The 21144-nt window shown below is 41.0% G+C and overlaps 3 protein-coding genes across 8 annotated transcripts; 1 reads left to right on the forward strand and 2 right to left on the reverse strand.

Annotated features, from left to right (window-relative positions):
• Positions 1-1624: 1624 nt before the first annotated feature.
• Positions 1625-6214, reverse strand: LOC119014725 (cytochrome P450 2K1-like). 2 transcript variants are annotated; one of them, XM_037090150.1, is made up of 9 exons: positions 5894-6214; positions 4779-4941; positions 4546-4695; positions 4300-4475; positions 3210-3389; positions 2968-3109; positions 2674-2858; positions 2418-2559; positions 1625-2322 (listed from the first exon to the last, which is right to left on the reverse strand). In XM_037090150.1, the coding sequence occupies exons 1-9, from the start codon at positions 6089-6091 to the stop codon at positions 2135-2137; spliced, it is 1524 nt and encodes a 507-aa protein (XP_036946045.1). In that variant the 5' UTR covers positions 6092-6214; the 3' UTR covers positions 1625-2134. The 2 variants fall into 2 exon arrangements, with proteins under 2 accessions (XP_036946045.1, XP_036946046.1); XM_037090151.1 differs by having other exon boundaries at positions 2135-2322; positions 4300-4460; positions 5894-6118.
• Positions 6215-6827: 613 nt separating this feature from the next.
• On the forward strand, positions 6828-13987 carry LOC119013255 (immunoglobulin lambda-1 light chain-like). Of its 4 annotated transcripts, none has more exons than XM_037087585.1 (4): positions 6828-6974; positions 7067-7392; positions 12746-12779; positions 13472-13987. In XM_037087585.1, the coding sequence occupies exons 1-4, from the start codon at positions 6935-6937 to the stop codon at positions 13810-13812; spliced, it is 741 nt and encodes a 246-aa protein (XP_036943480.1). In that variant the 5' UTR covers positions 6828-6934; the 3' UTR covers positions 13813-13987. The 4 variants fall into 4 exon arrangements, with proteins under 4 accessions (XP_036943480.1, XP_036943481.1, XP_036943479.1 ...); XM_037087586.1 differs by lacking the exons at positions 6828-6974; positions 7067-7392 and adding exons at positions 8632-8778; positions 8871-9190; XM_037087584.1 differs by lacking the exons at positions 6828-6974; positions 7067-7392 and adding exons at positions 10254-10432; positions 10524-10849.
• Positions 13988-15026: 1039 nt separating this feature from the next.
• On the reverse strand, positions 15027-21074 carry LOC119014147 (immunoglobulin lambda-1 light chain-like). Of its 2 annotated transcripts, none has more exons than XM_037089092.1 (4): positions 20953-21074; positions 20535-20860; positions 16228-16261; positions 15027-15555 (listed from the first exon to the last, which is right to left on the reverse strand). In XM_037089092.1, the coding sequence occupies exons 1-4, from the start codon at positions 20990-20992 to the stop codon at positions 15215-15217; spliced, it is 741 nt and encodes a 246-aa protein (XP_036944987.1). In that variant the 5' UTR covers positions 20993-21074; the 3' UTR covers positions 15027-15214. The 2 variants fall into 2 exon arrangements, with proteins under 2 accessions (XP_036944987.1, XP_036944988.1); XM_037089093.1 differs by lacking the exons at positions 20535-20860; positions 20953-21074 and adding exons at positions 16581-16906; positions 16998-17185.
• Between the last annotated feature and the right edge of the window lie 70 nt (positions 21075-21144).

Genomic DNA, 21144 nt, shown 5'->3' on the forward strand with positions numbered 1-21144 from the left:
TTAGCTAGAACTGAGGAAACCCCTTGAGAGGTGAAACGTCTTCAAGAAACTGACAGAAATCATTTTGAAACTTCTATTATAGTTTGGCCCCCTGTGCTAAATTTCAGCATTTTTATTTGTTTGACATGATAGTGAGATACCAAGCATTGTAGGAGATACACTACTGAATAATAAATGTAATTAATCACTGGCGATTAACAAAACACTTTATCTGTTTGACTAATCCAGATGATCCGATGATTTCTTTACACAGTTCCATCGGTTCTCCACATTAGAATTAACTTGCACAGACAACGACAGACAATTATATATGTTTATTAACTAAATAATTCAGGGTAATTTAATGAAATGGCAATTTAGACAAACAACAACATATAATCAAAAATGTAGATGTTGTAATGAGAAAAGTAATAAGGTAATGTAATCATGGGCAGATGGTGAAAGATACAGGTCGGGTTTTTAGCTGTCAAATATTACGGGAGTAATTTTTAATACAAACGAGACTAATGAATAAGGCTGTGGTACTTTAATGACATATTAAAAACAAAAATGAAAAAAATGTTCTGCTAAAAACTTTGATAAAAGTGAAGCACTTAAAGCAGTGATTCAATACCACAAATTGCAAAAATGGTAATCAAATGGACATCGGTTGTCTTAGAGCTTGTCGCAAAAATAGGGAAAAAAGTAAGGAGATCATACTTTTGAAAGAAGTGAAAAATAAAAAGAATGTGATTTAAAAGAAGAGGCGAGATGAGGAGAATAAAGGGTGATGAGAGGAGTGAGGGAGAGCCTGTCTGTCTGTTTTATTATCCATCTGACCAAATAAAAACGATTGCCAAGTGTGATCGCTCACAGTTCTACAAAGTTTATTCTCAGAGTACAGCATGTTCTTTGGCACGGCCCTGCTGGATCGACTGCTTCAGAAAACTTCACTTTGATGAATCCACAAGTTCTATTAGGAGTGAACTTTTTTTGTTTGTTTGTTTGTTTTTATTAGTAAACAAACTAAATAGACAAATTCTCTTCATTTTCATTTAAAGGCTGTGTTACTGACTTCTTCAGATGCAAAGAATGTGATTTAAAAGAAGAGGTGAGATGAGGAGAATAAAGAGTGATAAGAGAAGAGTGAGGGAGAGCCTGTCTGTCTGTTTTATTATTATCAGAAGTTAAATAACTTCTGGGACTTTTATGTCATGAATTAATTTGCAACCTTATTTAATAACATCTATATTTATGTTCGATTAGTTAAATGCTTTATTACTACTTCTGTGAAACTTGTGGTACTCCAGACTTAGTGGTGAGTGCAAAGTGCACCAGACGAAATGATTGCGAAGTCTGATAGTTCACATTTCTACAAAGTTTATTCTCAGAGTACAGCGTGTTCTTTGGCACGGCCCTGCTGGATCGACTGCTTAGAAAACCACTTTGATGAATCCACAAGTTCTATTAGGAGTGAACTAATACCTAAATAATCCCATATTTGAGTCAGAAGAGAAAGATCTTCACTGACTGTTTTTTTTGTTTGTTTGTTTGTTTGTTTTGATTAGTAAACAAACTAAATAGACAAATTCTCTTTGTTTTCATTTAAAGGCTGTGTTACTGACTTCTTCAGATGCAAAGCAGGTGTTTTAGGAAATTTTTTATTTTTTATTTTTTCCGCACAGAGAAACAAATCTGCACATGATAAGAGACAGAGACGGCGATGTAACCTGGTCACTACGATCCAGACCTCACACTGCTATTGGCTGGGAGTCAGTCGCCGCTGCCCCAAAAGTTTATACACCAAAGAAAACTTCTTGAAAACACAGCGCAGCACAAAGAAAATCCAGGCAGAGGCAGGGTCTCTGTAGATACAGACAATAACGTATACTTTTATTTGGTTATGATTGAGAGGAAGAGCTTTTGTAGAGTTTGAGGCTATACAAAACTCTTCCAAATTTTTATCATCAGCAAGACACAATTTTTTTAATGAGATCTCTAACATACAGTGTCCCCTTTGGGATCCTACATTTTGCTCATGCTTGATATCTTCAGTGGGCCTTTGATTTACAGTCGCAGCTTACTGGCAAAAGATCTACACGACCTTCCCACGTACCACCGGCGTGAGAGCAATCAGCTGTCTCCAGCCTTTCGGTCAGTGGCGACGGACTGCACACAGTTCATGAGGTGGAGGGTTGAGGTTGTTTCCCACGACTGGTGTGAGATCCAGGTCATCCACTGTGACTCCAGGTGGAGGAGTGAAACGAAAGCGCTGGAGGAGAGAGGTGAAGAAGATGAAGAGCTCCATCCGGGCCAGACCTTCTCCGAGACACACCCTGCGACCTGCACGAACGAGCAAGTTGCAACAAGTTAACATAGATCATATCTTCACAAACGCTAAATATCCGTAGAGGACAAGCTGATGAAGTTTGTTGTACCTGCAGAAAAGGGCATGAAGGCGTTTCTCCTGATGAATTTGCCATCCTCATCCAGGAAGTGTGAAGGGTTGAAGGTGTGCGGGCTCTCCCACTCGCTCTCATCATACAGGACGGAAGTCAGGAGAGGAAACACAGTCGTCCCCTGTCAGCGCAGAGAGATATGTGAAACCTTGGAACAACTCCACTGCTTCTAAGAGTTTTCATAGAAGAACAACGAAACAAATGTGTGGATTCGGACGGATGTTAGGAAACGGACCCCTTTGATAAAATAGCCCTGGAAGGTGACGTCTCTGCTGGTTTTGTGAGGAATAGCCAAGGGGACGATGTTGGCCAGCCTTTGTGACTCGTGGATCACAGCGTCAGTGAAGGGCATGTTCTTCCTGTCCTCTACTCGGATCTGACGGCTTCCCACCACCCTGCTCAGCTCCTCCTGGACCTGGTCTGAATGGCACATGAAACAGGCATTAAATCTGGTGAATACAAGGCGCAGCTTTAGGCTTACAGTCAGCACTGCTCTTTGACAGGAGTAAGTGGATTTGTTTTTTTGCACCTTGAAAATGAGGATACTTGGCCATGAGCAGCAGACACCACTGGAGCGTATTTCCTGTGGTGTCAGTTCCAGCTGCAAACAGATTCATCACGCTGTGGAGCAGGTTGTCATTGTGATAGAGTGAATCCCTGATTTTAGACCCCTGGTATAAAATGCACAAAAGCCAGATTACGCATACATACATACATAAGACTGACGGACATGTATGATCAGCAGAGGCGTGTATCCATTGTTTCCCTCACCTCCAGATTTTGCATACGGATCAGGAAAGCGTCAACAAAGCCTCTGTACATCTCAAGGTTCAGCGTTTCTTTTAGAGCTACTGTGATGCTTTTTATTTCCTCCATGCTTTTCTCCAAATTCTTCATCATACATCTCCTGTTCTTAATAAAAGCGCCCAGCCAAGGAAACAAGTTGTATACCTATGGTAAAGCACAATATACACAGACTGATTACTTTTGGGTTTAATATCATATTAATAGGATCCATGGGGTCTTGGGCCCCACTGGTGTCATTTATTCAGTGCTTTTGTTTGGTTTGTTTAGATTGGGTGTTAATTGATTAAATTGTCGGAATATTTGGGGATGCTTTATTAGAGAAGTTCATAAATTCCAGACTGCAGGTTGAATATCTGAACATGTGACGAGCATTTCTTTTGCACAAATCTTTTGTGGGCATACAGGAAAAGCTAGATATCTAGACACCTAGCAGACCCAGACCCCTGTAAGAAAAGTTAAATATCTTAAACAGTCTAAAAAGTGTCATTAATGCCAGTGCCAACATTTTTATTTTTATTTATTTATTTATTTATTTTGGGATACATGTTTTTTTTGAAACACCTTGTTATAAAATACAATGAATGAAAACACAAACAGGAAATAACAGCAAGTTGATATTATGCAATTAATTCAAAATTGTTCAATTATTTACAATTACATGAGGGTTGCAAAATGGAAATTTCATTTTGGCTAAATTGTTAAGAATTCTAAGCATACACAACCCGGTTTCAAACAAAATTTGGACCACTTATAACTTATTTTTCAGATCATTTTGTCATCTCTGGGCTTCCATAGTCTTAGATTACACTGGACAAGCTTCATGCTGCCATTTTTATTTATTTACTTACTTATTTTTCTCAGGGTTTTTTTTTTTTTTTTTTTTTTGTATTTCTAAAGCAAGACCCCATCTTCTTTCTGTTGTTAAGGAAAGTGCTGCAAGTGGACCAAGAAATGTCCCGCAATTTTGCATGAGCATGGGTGTGAGCATGATGAGTGAATTTCACTTTTGGGTGAACTGTTCATGTAATATCCACGATGTAAAATGTTCTTTTACCAGGATGGAAGCTGATCCCGTCAGATGAATGGTCTCGTGGGCTCTCTTCACCATGGCTTGGAAGACAGGGTCCTCGTATTCAAACCTTTTGCCAAAAACGATGGCTGATATAATGTTTGATGCTGCGTTACTAATTGCTTGGCTGTTGTTGAAGGCTTTACCTGAGAGACAAAGAGCTACAGACTTGAGCTCAGATGGAAAGTGTGAGGTATTAGGGGGATGGTGTTTTAGTGGAGATAATGTTACCTTCATATTGTTCAAATACTTCAATCAGGTAGTGACATTCCTCGATGATTCTCCCTTCGCTAAGCCTTTTGCCCATCCCGAACTCTCTCAGCATGGTGACAGCAAAACGCCTCATTTCTTTCCACGTGTCGCCATTGGTAAATAATATGCCTGGAAACAACAGTGGCTGGAGTTTTTTGACCAAGAACAGATACAAGTTACAAAAACAAAAAACAGTCTAAAATGTTTCTCACCATGTCCTTGGTTGAGATCATAGAATATGGGAGTAACCTCCCTGTCTCCAAACTCTTCAGCATGGTTGACCAGAGCCTGTTTGACTGTCCTGTGTCCTGCCAGCACCACCACCTTCTTTGGTCCAAAGTAGACTGTGGACACTGGTCCATAAGTTTTGGACAGCTACAAAGACGGAGGTGGGTAAAAGTGAGATTGTACTTAACCGACATACTAAAATAAAAAATATTTACAAGTGGTCATTCCATGCAAGCTCACCTAGAGCCTCCCTGCTCATCTCGTGGATTTTTTTGGGAAAAACTAAAATTTGGCCCTGTAATCTATTCCAACCCAAATCAGTGAAAAATTAGAGATTGTCAGAGGTGGGAGTAAGTCACATACGTGCAAGTAATGAACAAGTCTCAAGTCTTAACCTTCAAGTCTCAAGCAAGTCCCAAGTCACCGTGATGAAAATCAAGCAAGTCAAGTCGAGTCGTGGCTAAGGTCAAGACAGTCACAAGAAGTTCGTATGAATGTATTCTTCTTATCTGTAGACACAGTAAACAGAAGAGGCTGGTTAGTCAATAAATAAGGGATGAATCAGACCAATCAGGTTCATCCTGTCAGGACTTATTTTCCTGATAATGACTGCCGTTCTATACATTATCCCGCTTATTACATGGCTACTTGCCAACACAAAAAATGACTTCATAGTGTTTGACAGCAGAGAAATATAGTTTGCCAACCCCACGACAAAGATGTTGAACAGAACATTCTTTAGGACACAGCTGATCGATCGTCCGCTGAAATTCAAGTCCTCTGACCAGTCTTTTAAAACTGACTTGGCCCATACGCTCAGTTCGTGTCGATCCTCTTCTATTACATCAACGTCTCTGTCATCCAAAACTTTGTGCCGTTTTGCTTCTCCCTCTTCTCTGCTTTCCTCTCTTTCTCTTTTCTTGACTGGTGACGACAACTCAGCCTTTTGCCAAGACTCGAGATCACTGTATTTTCCAAAAATATTAAAATTAATGTGAAACTCATCCATACTTGTGGCCTAGGAGTAAGTTTTTTTTTTTCCAATATGAAGTAGGCTACAGGTCAGGTGACGTCGCTTAGCGACCAAATAGTTTCTTACCTGAAAGAGCGAGCTGTCGATTCTCTTGAGATCCACCTGAAGCAGGTTGCCCAGCAGGGGCAGAGGTTTTGGTCCTGGAGGCTCCCTTCTCCCATCTTGGGATCTGAGGCCGTAGGAAAGAATTAGCAGCACCAGCAGGCCCACAATGGCCGCCAGCAGGGAGAATGCGGTGGTGGACTGGAAAAGAGCTTCGAACATGATGCTGCAGTTACCTGGCCAGTTGTCCTCTCAGTGAGTGTGTGAAAAGTGCGCCGGTTGAAATGACTAGATGGCTGCCTCGTTTACATTTCTACAAAGTTTATCCTCAGAGTGCAGAGGGCTCTTGGGCACAGTCCGACTGGATTAGAGATTATACAGCATCAGCAGGTCCACCACATCAGGTTTACAGTCAGTTGATGGCTTAGCTAGATAAAAATTTACAGGGGTTACCAAAAATACAGAAATGGAAAACAGGCCTTGACATCATGAACATGTACTAAAAAGCTCAATCTGAACACTAGAGGGAGACAGAGATCTACATTTCTCTCCTGTGTGAGGCGCATTTCCCACAAGACCGACCAACACATTCCTCCAAAGCAAGATAAAACTTCCATCTCAGCATCGCAGTCACATATGTTGGGCCAGTCATCCTGCGCAACCAAAAGTAAGAGCACTATAGTTTCTGGACATGGGTTCGTCGGTGACGCCCTGCATGCCTCATCACACGGACAAAGGGCTGTCAGCTGAAAATCTTGTTGGAAGATGTCACAGTCTTGTGTGTGCGTCATCGTGTCATTGTTACATTGCAAATAAAAGTCATCGTCAACATCTTCAGTAATGGAGACAGAGAAGACTTTTCCCTTTACAGAAGATAAGAGAGCAACACGTGACAAAGCCTGCAGACTGAAGCAGAGCTCCTCCTCCTGTCACTCACTCTCAGTTTCAGTGTTGTATTAAAGTGCTCCTCCAGCACCTCCTCTCCTCATCCTCCAGAGCCTGGAATCTGTCAGCAGTGAGCTCACTTTCCAAGTCACAAGGCCATTCTCAGCACACACTGACAACATGCTGGGGACCCTCTGCACTCTCATCACTGCTCTAACATGTGAGGAGGCCGACTGACTGCAGCTTTGACCTCATGTTGGATTCATCAGTGTGTGTGTTTCTCTTGACTCCATGTCATCTTGTTGTTTCCAGGTGTGAGTGGTGCGACGGTGGTGACACAGAAGCCTCCTGTTGTGACGCTGAGGAGAGGAGAGACGGCCACCATGGACTGTAACCTGGGGACTGTTACTACCAGTGCTGCTCGCTGGTATAAACAGACTCCTGGTGGGGCTCCTCAGTTTGTGCTGGTTTACTATCACGCATGGTGGACTGTGACATATGGCACCGGTTTCTCCTCCACGAAACACTCATCAAATTATCGCAGTGAATCAGAATATTATTTGATCATCAACAACGTGGAGGAGGGAGACTCGGCAGTCTATTACTGTTCTACATGGGATGACCCTTCTAAAGAGTGGGTATCACAGTGATTTACACTGTGACAAAAACCTCCAAGCTGAGTACTTCTGCTTTTTTGAGATGCTGACGCATCTCAACCAGGAATGAGGCAACAACTGTGACACTCAGCATAAATTCAAACATCTACTTTTACAAATGTCTGTATGTGTTTGATGACATATAAACACACACAGACACGCAAGTGGTGCACTGATTACAGGTGGACAACAAAAGCGGCTGGTGACACCGTGTGCATCAGATTACAATAGGTTTACAATGTACTTAGCAGTAACCAGAAAACATTTAAAAAGAAACCCGGGATTTCAAGGATCATTCAAATCAATCTGAAGAGAGTTTGTTTTACAGACCGTCGAGGGCAACATTGCAGATTCTGGCAGAGACTTTTGTGCCTTGTGATGGAAAGAGGAGAGTGAGTTGGAAAAGGCGGGACGAAAACGAAAAACAGTCATGACCTAAAAACAAAAAAAAAAAAGGTGTTCTCTCCTATCACTAATAAAAATGATCAAGACACTCAATGAAACAATCTTTATGTTAGAAAACAGGTTTGTCTACATTTCTACTCACATATAAGCAAGTTAATTGAGTAGTTTGACTAAAATGCTTTAAACCAAATTCTATCGTGACTTTAATGTTTAATCCTGTTAATTTGACCAACACAGATGGAAGACAAACTGCATGTCGAGATCTTAAAGTTCTTGGTTCATTTTAAGGTTTTTATCTTGTTGCTAAAATGTGCAAACACAGTTGTAGGTAAGATATTAAGACATAAACAATTACATGATTATGACTGTTTTTATGGATTCATGTTGCTTAATCTGGTTTAGTCACTTGCAAAAGTCCAGACGTTGAAAATGAAACTGAGTTTTCATCCTCTGTCAGTGAAGCGTCGCCTCTCTGCTCCTCCCTCTCCTCCTTCCCAGGATGCACCTGCAGGCCTCCTCTCCTTATTTATAGCTCCATGTAAATGAAGAGGTCAAGTGTCAGTTCTCTGTAAGATCAGAGGGAACTGACTTAACTCACAACACAAATGTACAACAATAAAACTGCAGGAAGTCTTTCTCACATCATGACGTTGTAATATTTTGGGCTCAGGGGGGAGACGTTTCCTACGTCGACAGTAATGGAGACAGAAGAGACTTTTCCCTTTACAGAAGATAAGAGAGCAACACGTGACAAAGCCTGCAGACTGAAGCAGAGCTCCTCCTCCTGTCACTCACTCTCAGTTTCAGTGTTGTATTAAAGTGCTCCTCCAGCACCTCCTCTCCTCATCCTCCAGAGCCTGGAATCTGTCAGCAGTGAGCTCACTTTCCAAGTCACAAGGCCATTCTCAGCACACACTGACAACATGCTGGGGACCCTCTGCACTCTCATCACTGCTCTAACATGTGAGGAGGCCGACTGACTGCAGCTTTGACCTCATGTTGGATTCAGCAGTGTGTGTGTTTCTCTTGACTCCATGTCATCTTGTTGTTTCCAGGTGTGAGTGGTGCGACGGTGGTGACACAGAAGCCTCCTGTCGTGACGCTGACGAGAGGACAGACAGCCTCCATGGACTGTGACGTTTTTACAGATGATGGGTCTCGATGGTACAAACAAGTTCCTGGAGGAACTTTTCAGTTTGTGCTGAGGAATCATTACAGCTACTCCTCTCCGAGATATGGCCCTGGTTTCTCCTCTCCCAAATTCACTTCTAGCCATCTGTCTGGGACAGAGTATCGTCTGATCATCAACAATGTGGAGGAGGGAGACTCAGCAGTCTATCACTGTGAGACATGGGACGACTCTGCTAAGGAGTACGTATCACAGTGATTCACACTGTGACAAAAACCTCCTCACTAAACACTTCTGCTTTTTGAGTCCCCTGTATGCAAAATCTCCATCCTTGTCTGCTGCCCATGGATGTAGCAACTCCAGGTGCTGAGGGGCTGCAGCAAGCCATCAAAAAATGTTTTCTCACGACACCTGATGTTTCTCCACAATTCTGTGGTTTATCAGTCCAGAGTGTGAACTTGCACACACTGTTGCCTTCAGGTTCCCATCAGGTGCAATGCACACAGCTCAGTGTAGATGTCAGCTTCGATACATTTTGCACAAAGCCCAAGAAAACAACCTAGACTCCTGCACTGAAACAGCACCTGGCACAGAGTTCCTGTTAGTCAGTTTGAAGAGACACAACTTCAATTAAAAAAAAACACTTCATGTAAAGATGTACCACAACGTAACAAGGCGGCTTGAACGAGATTTTGACACAGAGTCAGAATGTCACAAATCAGCGTTATTTAAAAAAAAAAAAAAAAAGTGGCTTTTAATTTGGTGATTGAGGAAGATTAATTAAGTCATATCAGTATGAAGAAAATCAATAATATTATTCAATGCCTGCAGTTTATAATTATCATTAATGAAACATTTCCACCATTATATGTATGAATTTAAGCTGTCAAAAACCTCCTCACTGAATATTCTGCTTTTTGACCTGTTGAAACATTTCACAGAGGTCACAGCATATTTTGATATGTTTAAACTTTTTAAACCCTTTTATTTGATCCTCAAATGAATCCTGAGATCTCTCTAGATGATAGTTTATGTTTTATTTGAAAAACAGTTTGCTCACAGTAAAAGTCAACCATTAGATAACAAGTTCTGATCTTTCACACTGTTGTAAAATCATTACGACGACGAATTATTGGAAAGACGATCCAACTGAAATCTTGAGAGATGAACAGTGACATGAACTCTACATCCTGCTTATACTGTTTAAACATACTGTGATATACAAGTGGAGGAAAACATGAACCTTTGGACAGATAAAACCAAACTAAACATTATCATATGATGCCGTTTATCTGTGACTGAAGTGAGTGTTGAGTGTTGGAGCTCCTCCTCCTCCTCTTCTCGTCTCCTCAGTGTCTTTATAAGCTTCAGTCTCTCTTCTCCTCACACTCCAACCTGCTCACCTCTCAGCTGGACAGTAAGAGACGTTTACAGCACACACTGACAACATGCTGGGGACCCTCTGCACTCTCATCACTGCTCTAACATGTAAGATATTCTTCTCTCTCCGTTTACAGCCCAGATCTTCACACACACACACACACCTCTCACTCGTGTGTTTCTCTGTGTGTGTTGACAGATGTTGATGCAGTGATCGTGCTGACCCAGACGCCTGCTGTCCACGCAGTTTCTACAGGACAACAGGTCGTTCTCAACTGCAACATACAGAGATACGATAATGCTGATGTCAGTTGGTATAAACAGGTTCCTGGTGAAGCTCCTCAGTTTGTTCTGAGATTTCACTATACTAGCAGTTCACTCAGCTTTGGATCAGGATTCTCGTCAGACCGATTCAACTGTAAAGCCTCATCAAACATAGATTACCAGTTCATCATAAAGAGAGCAGAGACAGGAGACTCTGCTGTGTATTACTGTAGGACATGGGACGACTCTGCTAAGCAGCATGTATCACAGTGACTCACACTGTGACAAAAACCTCTTCACTAACTACTTCTGCTTTTTCAGCCTCTAACACATCAACTAATGCTCTCCATAACTACCCTACATGAGACTTTAATAAAGGACAACAAACCAGAGCTCTCTCATCACTGAACTCATTCATTATGTGGTAAATATCTTTATCAATCAGTAAGTGGAAGTGATGAATTACTTCTGTTTGTGGTCTCAGAGACCTGATGTGTGGACAGACATTCCCAGAGCTCCTGTTCTGGACAGAGGTTGGTTAAGATCCAGGTCACAGGTAATCAGGAGCTATCACGTTCACCTGTGATGATCTCCCTCAGCTGGCTGCCATCAGTCCGCTGGGAGGCTTTATGAGGGGGCTGCTGATGCAGCGCACGGTTAGTTGTGTGTCTTCAGAGAGTCAAAGCCATCAGTTGGCTTTCTGTGTTTTCTGAAACAGTGAAAATCTGAGCTGAGTGTGTTTGAGATTCTTCTTTTGCCCAGTTTCCATTCATTTCGTTTCCCCCCTGTCCAGTGACTCCAACTTCACCTTTGGTTTCTGGGTCCAGTCCTTTCGTTCGTCTAACATTTTGACAGAATCAGTGGGTGGCTGTGTGTTTTATTACCACCACCAACTTACAACATGTCATCTTTGGTATTGAAACCTTTTCATTGGACTTATTTACGACCTCGGGTGTTCAGTTCAATACAACTTTACACGATGAACCCATGAAGGAGTATTTAAATCAAGTAGTCATCAATGGAGAAATAGAACTAAGCAGAGAGAAAATTAACGAGATAACACAACTGGATTTATTACACAGATGACAACAACAGACCTCTAAAAACATGAAGGTTCCTTTGTGGACAACAGAAGTTATGAAAATTTTTTTTAAACAATCCAAATCTGTTAATGTGAAAACAAATTCAATTCAGCTTATCAGTGACTGAAGTGAGTGTTGAGTGTTTGAGCTCCTCCTCCTCCTCTTCTCGTCTCCTCAGTGTCTTTATAAGCTTCAGTCTCTCTTCTCCTCACACTCCAACCTGCTCACCTCTCAGCTGGACAGTAAGAGACGTTTACAGCACACACTGACAACATGCTGGGGACCCTCTGCACTCTCATCACTGCTCTAACATGTAAGATATTCTTCTCTCTCCGTTTACAGCCCAGATCTTCATACACACACACACACACACACACACACACAAACACACACACCTCTCACTCGTGTGTTTCTCTGTGTGTGTTGACAGATGTTGATGCAGTGATCGTGCTGACCCAGACGCCTGCTGTCCACGCAGTTTCTACAGGACAACAGGTCGTTCTCAACTGCAACATACAGAGATACGATGCAAATGGTGTCCAGTGGTATAAACAGGTTCCTGGTGAAGCTCCTCAGTTTGTTCTGAGATTTCACTATTCTAGCAGTTCGCCCAGCTTTGGATCAGGATTCTCCTCAGACCGATTCAACTCTAAAGCCTCATCAAACATAGATTACCAGTTCATCATAAAGAGAGCAGAGACAGGAGACTCTGCTGTGTATTACTGTCAGACATGGGACGACTCTGCTTCTGCAGCTGTATCACAGTGATTCACACTGTGACAAAAACCTCAGTGAGAGACTCACTGCAGCTTTGATGAATTCTGAGAACATTTTCATGATTGTTCTTCTCAGTCCGATGATCACATCTGGACTTTCAACATCTCCACCATGAAAACAAAAGGATGCAACGTATATAAACATATTTGTTCATGTATGTCAACATAAGCAGACTGATGACGTGAACGAGATGTTGACAGTGAAAGTTGGTCTCAACAGGATGTTTCAGTTCCGCTCCCCTCATTAGTGACAGTCAGGAGGTTTTTGTACGGCCATGTGTACAAACTGAATCACTGTGGTATTCGGACAAGGCACCAAGCTGATTGTGACAAGTAAGTACTTTTGAACTCATCATGAAACAGGACAGATTTTCAGTTTCTCATACATATTGAGAGAAAATCATCATTTTAAATGTTGCTAATTTGATTAAATATTGATTCTGTTGATTTTTGTTTAATCATCTTTGATGCCAGATGTTGTTGAGGCAAAGTAAAGATCTGTGACGATCACAACATTTAAAACATTTTCATTTTTTTAACAGTTGATAGATAATGTTCTTTTATTTTCATGACTTCAGACAAGTTTCATGTTTTTAAAGAGTTCATCACATTGTGATGTCAACACTAAACTACAGGTGTTGTGATGTAGCTGAATGTTATTGTGGCTGTTTCTGATTTAAATGTAGCTTTTTCTTCTGTGGTTAGACGACTGATATACTGTCATTTATCACAACGACTGATGAATGAATGACTCATGAACGACTATGAATTTGTTGCCAACATAAAAATAAAACTGAAGTAATCAAAATATTTATAAATATGAGCTTGATAGATTTTGTTTTTCACTGCTCATATTTTAGATAATCATTTCTAAATGTGTTCATCACAGATTTAAAAAGCTTTGTTTCTTCATGGTGTTTGTTATATTGTCAACAGAACTAATACATGAATCTGTTACTCTCATGCTTTGTATCAGTGATTTTTAATGTCTGGTTCTTTGATGAACATCCTTCATGTGTTTTCAGGCTCCAGCCTCCCTCCTCCTGTCCTCACTCTCTTCCCTCCGTCCAGCGCTGAGCTGCAGTCCAACAAAGCCAGTCTGGTCTGTCTGTCCAGTCAGTCGGTGCCTTTTGCAGATGTGAGCTGGTTTGCTGGTGGGAGTCCAGTGAGCAGTGGGATCTCTACCAGCACCGCTGTTCAGCAACCGGACCAGACTTTCCAAATCAGCAGCTTTCTGGCCATCCAGACATCCGACTGGAACATGGAGAAGGTTTACACATGTAAAGTGTCTTTGGGCTCCCAGACTGCAGAGAAAAACATCAACAAGTCCGACTGTGGCTCTGAAAATAGTAGAGGAGCAGAATGACCATCTCACATCTGCTTCTTTACTGTTTGTGCTGTCTGCTCATGACGAGGTTCACATGTTAGAAGAGATGCGTCTGCATGCTTGTAATAAATGTTGTGACAGTCAGGTGGAGGTGTTGTTTCAGCTTTGACTCTGCTGCTTTTTTCAAGACTCATTCAATAAAAACACAAAAAAAACTGAACAAACATCTCTGTGTATTTATTTAAAACACTATAATGTTCCACAGTAGAGTTAATTCAGGACACTTAGACAACAGATATATTTTTGTTTAATTATCACTTGAATATGTGTCTTTAGCTTCAGAAAACTTCCTCGTTGTTATATATTGATTTGAAATAAAATCACAACATAGAGACTAATATTACTTTGTCTGGATTTAGTTGCCTGCCAGAATGAAGACGTTAGAAAAATCAGATAAGATGATCAAATGAAACTGAGTTTTCATCCTCTGTCAGTGAAGCGTTGCCTCTCTGCTCCTCCCTCTCTTCCTTCCCAGGATGCACCTGCAGGCCTCCTCTCCTTATTTATAGCTCCATGTAAATGAAGAGGTCAAGTGTCAGTTCTCTGTAAGATCATTAAAACAGCTTAGCTCACGCTTTCATGGTATATGGTCACAGCCTTCTATCTGTATATATGGTTATTTTGAATCCCATTTTGTCATTGAAGACAAAATACAACAACAATGAACCAAAGAACAAGCAAACATAAAACTGAGGAGTTTACACAATGTTAACCACGAGGCGTAGACACCTGCTGATGAGAAACCGTATCACAGTTACAAGTGCTGTGTTGATGAAACACAAATCCATCAGTGAAAATAGACTTCTGCTCTGTGAAATTGCTGTGAATTATTCATATTTGCTTCATCTGGAGCTATAGGAGTGGCCGTAACTACATCAACAAGTCTCAAATTCTAAATTCAGGAGAGAACCCACGTGCCTACGGAGTCTCACAAAATCAGATTTCTTTGGTTTTCACTTACAAAAAAAAAAAGTTTATATTAAAAGAATAAAGGCTTATTGAAATAATTCATGCAAAATCCAGCAAAAGCTAAAATATTCCCACCAACTATCAGAATGTCCCATTACTTGTGGAGCTAATATTGCAGATGCAGATGAATCTGCTCTGTTCTCTGCAGCAATCTGACAACAGTTTGCAGAAGACTGTCTTGGTTGTATTATGATTTAGAGAACACAAATAAATACACAGAGATGTTTGTTCACAGTTTTTTTGTGTGTTTTTATTGAATGAATCTTGAAAAAAGCAGCAGAGTCAAAGCTGAAACAACACCTCCACCTGACTGCCACAACATTTATTACAAGCATGCAGACGCATCTCTTCTAACATGTGAACCTCGTCATGAGCAGACAGCACAAACAGTAAAGAAGCAGATGTGAGATGGTCATTCTGCTCCTCTACTATTTTCAGAGCCACAGTCGGACTTGTTGATGTTTTTCTCTGCAGTCTGGGAGCCCAAAGACACTTTACATGTGTAAACCTTCTCCATGTTCCAGTCGGACGTCTGGATGGCCAGAAAGCTGCTGATTTGGAAAGTCTGGTCCGGTTGCTGAACAGCGGTGCTGGTAGAGATGCCACTGCTCACTGGACTCCCACCAGCAAACCAGCTCACATCTGCAAAAGGCACCGACTGACTGGACAGACAGACCAGACTGGCTTTGTTGGACTGCAGCTCAGCGCTGGACGGAGGGAAGAGAGTGAGGACAGGAGGAGGGAGGCTGGAGCCTGAAAACACATGAAGGACGTTCATCAAAGAACCAGACATTAAAAATCACTGATACAAAGCATGAGAGTAACAGAATCATGTATTAGTTCTGTTGACAATATAACAAACACCATGAGGAAATAAAGTATTTTAAATCTGTGATGAACACATTTAGAAATGATTATCTAAAGTATGAGCAGTGAAAAACAAAATCTATCAAGCTCATATTTGTAAATATTTTGATTACTTCAGTTTTATTTTTATGTTGGCAACAAATTCATGAAGTCTCCTTTTGTGTCTTCTAACATGATATAAAAAAAATATAAAAAGCTACATTTAAATCAGAAACAGCCACAATAATATTCAGCTACATCACAAGACCTGCAGTTTAGTGTTGACATCCCAATGTGATGAACACATTAAAAACATGAAACTTGTCTGAAGTCAGGAAAATGAAACAACATAATCTATCAACTAATGAAAAGTATGTTATAGAAAATGTTTTAAATATCTTGATCATCACAGATCTAAACTTTGCCTCAACAACATCTGGCATCAAAGATGATGTCAAACAAAAATCAACAGAATCAATATTTAATCAAATTAGCAACATTTAAAATGATGATTTTCTCTCAACATGTATGAGAAACTGAAAATCTGTCCTGTTTCATGATGAGTTCAAAAGTACTTACTTGTCACAATCAGCTTGGTGCCTTGTCCGAATACCACAGTGATTCAGTTTGTACACATGGCCGTACAAAAACCTCCTGACTGTCACTAATGAGGGGAGCGGAACTGAAACATCCTGTTGAGACCAACTTTCACTGTCAACATCTCGTTCACGTCATCAGTCTGCTTATGTTGACATACATGAACATATATGTTTATATATGTTGCATCCTTTTGTTTTCATGGTGGAGATGTTGAAAGTCCAGATGTGATCATCAGACTGAGAAGAACAATCATGAAAATGTTCTCAGAATTCATCAAAGCTGCAGTGAGTCTCTCACTGAGGTTTTTGTCACAGTGTGAATCACTGTGATACAGCTGCAGAAGCAGAGTTGTCCCATGTCTGACAGTAATACACAGCAGAGTCTCCTGTCTCTGCTCTCTTTATGATGAACTGGTAATCTATGTTTGATGAGGCTTTAGAGTTGAATCGGTCTGAGGAGAATCCTGATCCAAAGTAGAGTGAACTGTCAGAGTAGCGAAATCCCAGAACAAACTGAGGAGCTTCTCCAGGAACCTGTTTGTACCATCTGACATAATTTCCATCATATCTCTGTATGTTGCAGTTGAGAACGACCTGTTGTCCTGTAGAAACTGTGTGGACAGCAGGCGTCTGGGTCAGCACGATCACTGCATCAACATCTGTCAGCACACACAGAGAAACGCATGAGTGAGAGGTGTGTGTGTGTGTGTGAAGATCTGGGCTGTAAACGGAGAGAGAAGAATATCTTACATGTTAGAGCAGTGATGAGAGTGCAGAGGGTCCCCAGCATGTTGTCAGTGTGTGCTGTAAACGTCTCTTACTGTCCAGCTGAGAGGTGAGCAGGTTGGAGTGTGAGGAGAAGAGAGACTGAAGCTTATAAAGACACTGAGGAGACGAGAAGAGGAGGAGGAGGAGCTCCAACACTCAACACTCACTTCAGTCACAGATAAACTGAATTGTGTTTGTGGTCTCTTTGCAATACAACTGTTGTGTTTTTATTATATTTACCAAAACCACTGACTCTCCACTTTCATAACTTTAATGTGTCTGTTAGTATCGGTCTGTAATCTTCTCTTTGAGGCACTTTCGTCATCATTATAATAGTCGTATTTTAACACTTTTGTTTCACATCTTTGCTTATTTCAACTATTGCTATCTGTGAAGGGTTTTTTTTCTTCTGACTGTATTGTTAAATATTCTGATCATGTTTTCAAAACATCTTGATGGGGCAGGACTAGCCAGCTGGCTGACATTGTTACATTTACAGAAATTTTGATAAGCGCGTCTTAGCCGTATAAATAAATAACTGAAATATGAAATGAAACATTTGCTGTTTTAAAGTATATTTTATAAATTTTTTAAAAAAAAATCATTTGGGGTTTAAAGGAACACTGTGTAGTTTTGGGGAGGACAATTTCAGAGGAGAGAAAGATGCTGATTGACTGATTTTTTTTTCTGCCTCAACAAACTAAATGAGCAAACTCTCTTTGTTTTTATGACTGAATGAACTGAATGTACAAACTGATCTAAAAGGACAACACAGTTTCATACTGCTTTACTTTGTTTACATGTGGCGGACCCTGCCACCTTTCTAGCTCCAAACAGTGTTCCGGGACCTTATTTTCCTCTGAGAACAGCTTGTTAATTCAGCTATGGAAAATATAAATATTTCTGAGTTTGTATAATGATCTTACCAATATTGTAAATATTACCTGTCTGAGTGTCTGACTTTTGTTTAAAATGACATAGTTGCCCTTTAAATAGTCCACAGTGCATACGGGCTGACACTCCTTATTTCTGAGTTGATATAGCTTTCTTCAGGTTGTGAATCATACATTTGGTGATAGCAAAGTAATCAAGGAAAATAAAATGTAATTCTTCCTCTTTAAATCTCTTCCTGCACAACGTTCTTCATTTTCTTTTCACCAACATGTGCCTCATATTGGAGCAAACTGTGCTGATAAAAGTCTAGAAAACACATTCTGAACTTCTGTAGATGACTTGTTTTCAGCAGTGCTGCACTTTAATTTGTTATTTTCTTCTTGTTCATAGAAATGGTCACTTGGTGTGTGCATTGTATTTGGACTCAGTCCCATGAAGCAAGATTAATTTAGCTTAAATACTGTTATACTGACTGAAGGTCGAAGTATAAAATTCATCACCACCTCACCAGAGGAATTAGCCTGGAAGTTATTTATCTCACATTTGAAACAAGTTGAGTGCAAACAGACACAAGTTCTTCATAATTCATTTGAATGAGTCAAAGAGTATTAAACACTTATCAATAATAGTGTAAGACTTGCATTTTAATGCACTGTTGTGCACTTAAGGTGGTTTAAAAGGGTTATATTTATGGCACCGTTACAGCAAATTTTGATGTGCAGAGATCTTTAAAAAAGAGGAACTATTGGGTGAAGAAGTTTTTGTCACAGTGTAAATCACTGTGGTATGTGCTCCTTAGCAGAGTCGTCCCATCTGTGACAGTAATAGACTGCAGAGTCTCCCTCCTCCACATTGTTAATTATCAGACGATAACCTGTTGTTGATTGAAAATTGCATCTGAACTTTGGAGAGGAGAAACCAGAGCCATATGTTGGAGAGCTCCAACCCTTATCAAACACCAGGACAAACTGAGGAACTCCTCCAGGAACCTGTTTATACCAGCGAGCTCCGTCTAAAGTAGCAGCCGGCCCACAGTCCATGGTGGCCGTCTCTCCTCTCCTCAGCGTCACAACAGGAGGCGTCTGTGTCACCACCGTCGCACCACTCACACCTGGAAACAACAAGATGACATGGAGTCAAGAGAAACACACACACTGATGAATCCAACATGAGGTCAAAGCTGCAGTCAGTCGGCCTCCTTACATGTTAGAGCAGTGATGAGAGTGCAGAGGGTCCCCAGCATGTTGTCAGTGTGTGCTGTAAACATCTCTTACTGTCCAGCTGAGAGGTGAGCAGGTTGGAGTGTGAGGAGAAGAGAGACTGAAGCTTATAAAGACACTGAGGAGACGAGAAGAGGAGGAGGAGGAGCTCCAACACTCACTCTTCATTCACAGATAAACTGAATTTGTGGTTTCACATCACATTTATGATTTTTTTTACCCAAACTGATGACGATCACTCTCACATCAGTTTGGATGCGCAGTTGCAGTTTAAATGACAGATTCATAAGTTATTAGGTTTCTGTCATCAGGCTCCTCAAGCTGTTTGAGTCCAGTCTAACATCTCTGCACTATAGAAGCATTCAGAGATACTGACCATGTATAATGACACTAACCTGAGAGGCTGTGGCGAGGCTGAGGCTAGGGGTCAGTCTATAGAATGATGTCATAGTAAACGCTGTGGGACATTCATTTGAATGGCCACGTTAACGTGCATCTCATCGTTATTAATGATAATTTTATATCAGTTTGAGAACGTCTTGTACTTCAGCACGCAGCAAACTGGAACACAAACACATTATAGTTCAAAGCAGCAACATCAGCTACAGTCAGCAACAGCAGGAGATGAAGAGGAGGAGAAATTCATCAGACTTCCTCATAAAAATCGCTTAATTTTGTAGGTTGTTGTGCTGGAGACACTTTATAACCTTTGTGCAGAGCTGTTTCTGACAAATTCTTCATTATTTTCAGCCTTCTTGTAAATTCAGCATGTTATTGCCTCGTATTAAGGGCTGCTGCAGCCCCCTCAGCACCTCTAGTTCCCTCATCCATGCTGGGGACCAACATGAACACTGGACCAACCTTCATCACTAACACATGAATCCTCTGTGCTGTATGCTGGCACTTCTTTGCTCCTCTGTTGAGTTTAATAATTAATAAAGGGATCTGACAAGTAAATGAAACACATCATGTTAATCTACCTGCTGACTGAACATGGGATTTCTATTTGTTGAGTTGAGCTTTTAACAACAGCCATGACTGTTTCTATATGAACTGTGAGCCTGTTGATGGACTTGTTACACAGAAACTGAGTGTTTCACAGCTTTTCTTTGGTCGTCTGCAGTCGTCACTGTTGTGCACAGGATTCACCACAAGAACCTTAAATTACCCAAAGTCTCCTGTTGGCTGAGTCCTGATTTGACTGGGACTTTTTGTTTAAATATAAAAAATTGCATTTGTCCAACACTTACCTTGTGTCAGTATGCTTGTATTTTTGTTTGTATTGTGTGTGCACAAGTGTATTTATGATTGTGTAAGGTGGCTTCATTTCAGTCGAGGTTGGAGTCTCAAAAAGCAGAAGTATTCAGTGAGGAGGTTTTTGTCACAGTGTAAATCACTGTGATACACGCTCTTTAGCAGAGTTATCCCATGTTGTACAGTAATAGACTGCTGAGTCTCCCTCCTCCACATTGTTGATGATCAAACGATAATCTGATTCAGACTGATGAGTAGATGTGAACTTTGGAGAGGAGAAACCAGAGCCGTAGTGTATAGATCCCCAGCTGTGATGAAAACACAACACAAACTGAGGAACTCCTCCTGGAATCTGTTTATACCACCAAGCATAACTGTCAGTAACAGTCCCCAGGTTACAGTCCATGGTGGCCGTCTCTCCTCTCGTCAGTGTCACAACAGGAGGCTTCTGTGTCACCACCGTCGCACCACTCACACCTGGAAACAACAAGATGACATGGAGTCAAGAAAAACACACACACTGATGAATCCAACATGAGGTCAAAGCTGCAGTCAGTCGGCCTCCTCACATGTTAGAGCAGTGATGAGAGTGCAGAGGGTCCCCAGCATGTTGTCAGTGTGTGCTGAGAATGGCCTTGTGACTTGGAAAGTGAGCTCACTGCTGACAGATTCCAGGCTCTGGAGGATGAGGAGAGGAGGTGCTGGAGGAGCACTTTAATACAGCACTGAAACTGAGAGTGAGTGACAGGAGGAGGAGCTCT

Source organism: Acanthopagrus latus, chromosome 23 (genome assembly GCF_904848185.1).
Source record: "Acanthopagrus latus isolate v.2019 chromosome 23, fAcaLat1.1, whole genome shotgun sequence".
Lineage (NCBI taxonomy): Eukaryota > Metazoa > Chordata > Actinopteri > Spariformes > Sparidae > Acanthopagrus > Acanthopagrus latus.

Bases quoted from the DNA above. Each gene is read 5' to 3' on its own strand.
- LOC119014725 (XM_037090150.1), bottom strand. From the start codon at position 6,091: ATGTTCGAAGCTCTTTTCCAGTCCACCACCGCATTCTCCCTGCTGGCG. The intron at 4,942-5,893 runs GTAAGAAACTAT...CCGTCTTTGTAG, and splicing joins TCGACAGCTCGCTCTTTCAG to CTGTCCAAAACTTATGGACC. The intron at 3,390-4,299 runs GTAAAAGAACAT...GCTTTACCATAG, and splicing joins CGGGATCAGCTTCCATCCTG to GTATACAACTTGTTTCCTTG.
- LOC119013255 (XM_037087585.1), top strand. From the start codon at position 6,935: ATGCTGGGGACCCTCTGCACTCTCATCACTGCTCTAACAT. The intron at 6,975-7,066 runs GTGAGGAGGCCG...TGTTGTTTCCAG, and splicing joins TCTCATCACTGCTCTAACAT to GTGTGAGTGGTGCGACGGTG. The intron at 12,780-13,471 runs GTAAGTACTTTT...ATGTGTTTTCAG, and splicing joins CACCAAGCTGATTGTGACAA to GCTCCAGCCTCCCTCCTCCT.
- LOC119014147 (XM_037089092.1), bottom strand. From the start codon at position 20,992: ATGCTGGGGACCCTCTGCACTCTCATCACTGCTCTAACAT. The intron at 20,861-20,952 runs GTGAGGAGGCCG...TGTTGTTTCCAG, and splicing joins TCTCATCACTGCTCTAACAT to GTGTGAGTGGTGCGACGGTG. The intron at 16,262-20,534 runs GTATCACAGTGA...TGAATCACTGTG, and splicing joins ATAACTCTGCTAAAGAGCGT to GTATTCGGACAAGGCACCAA.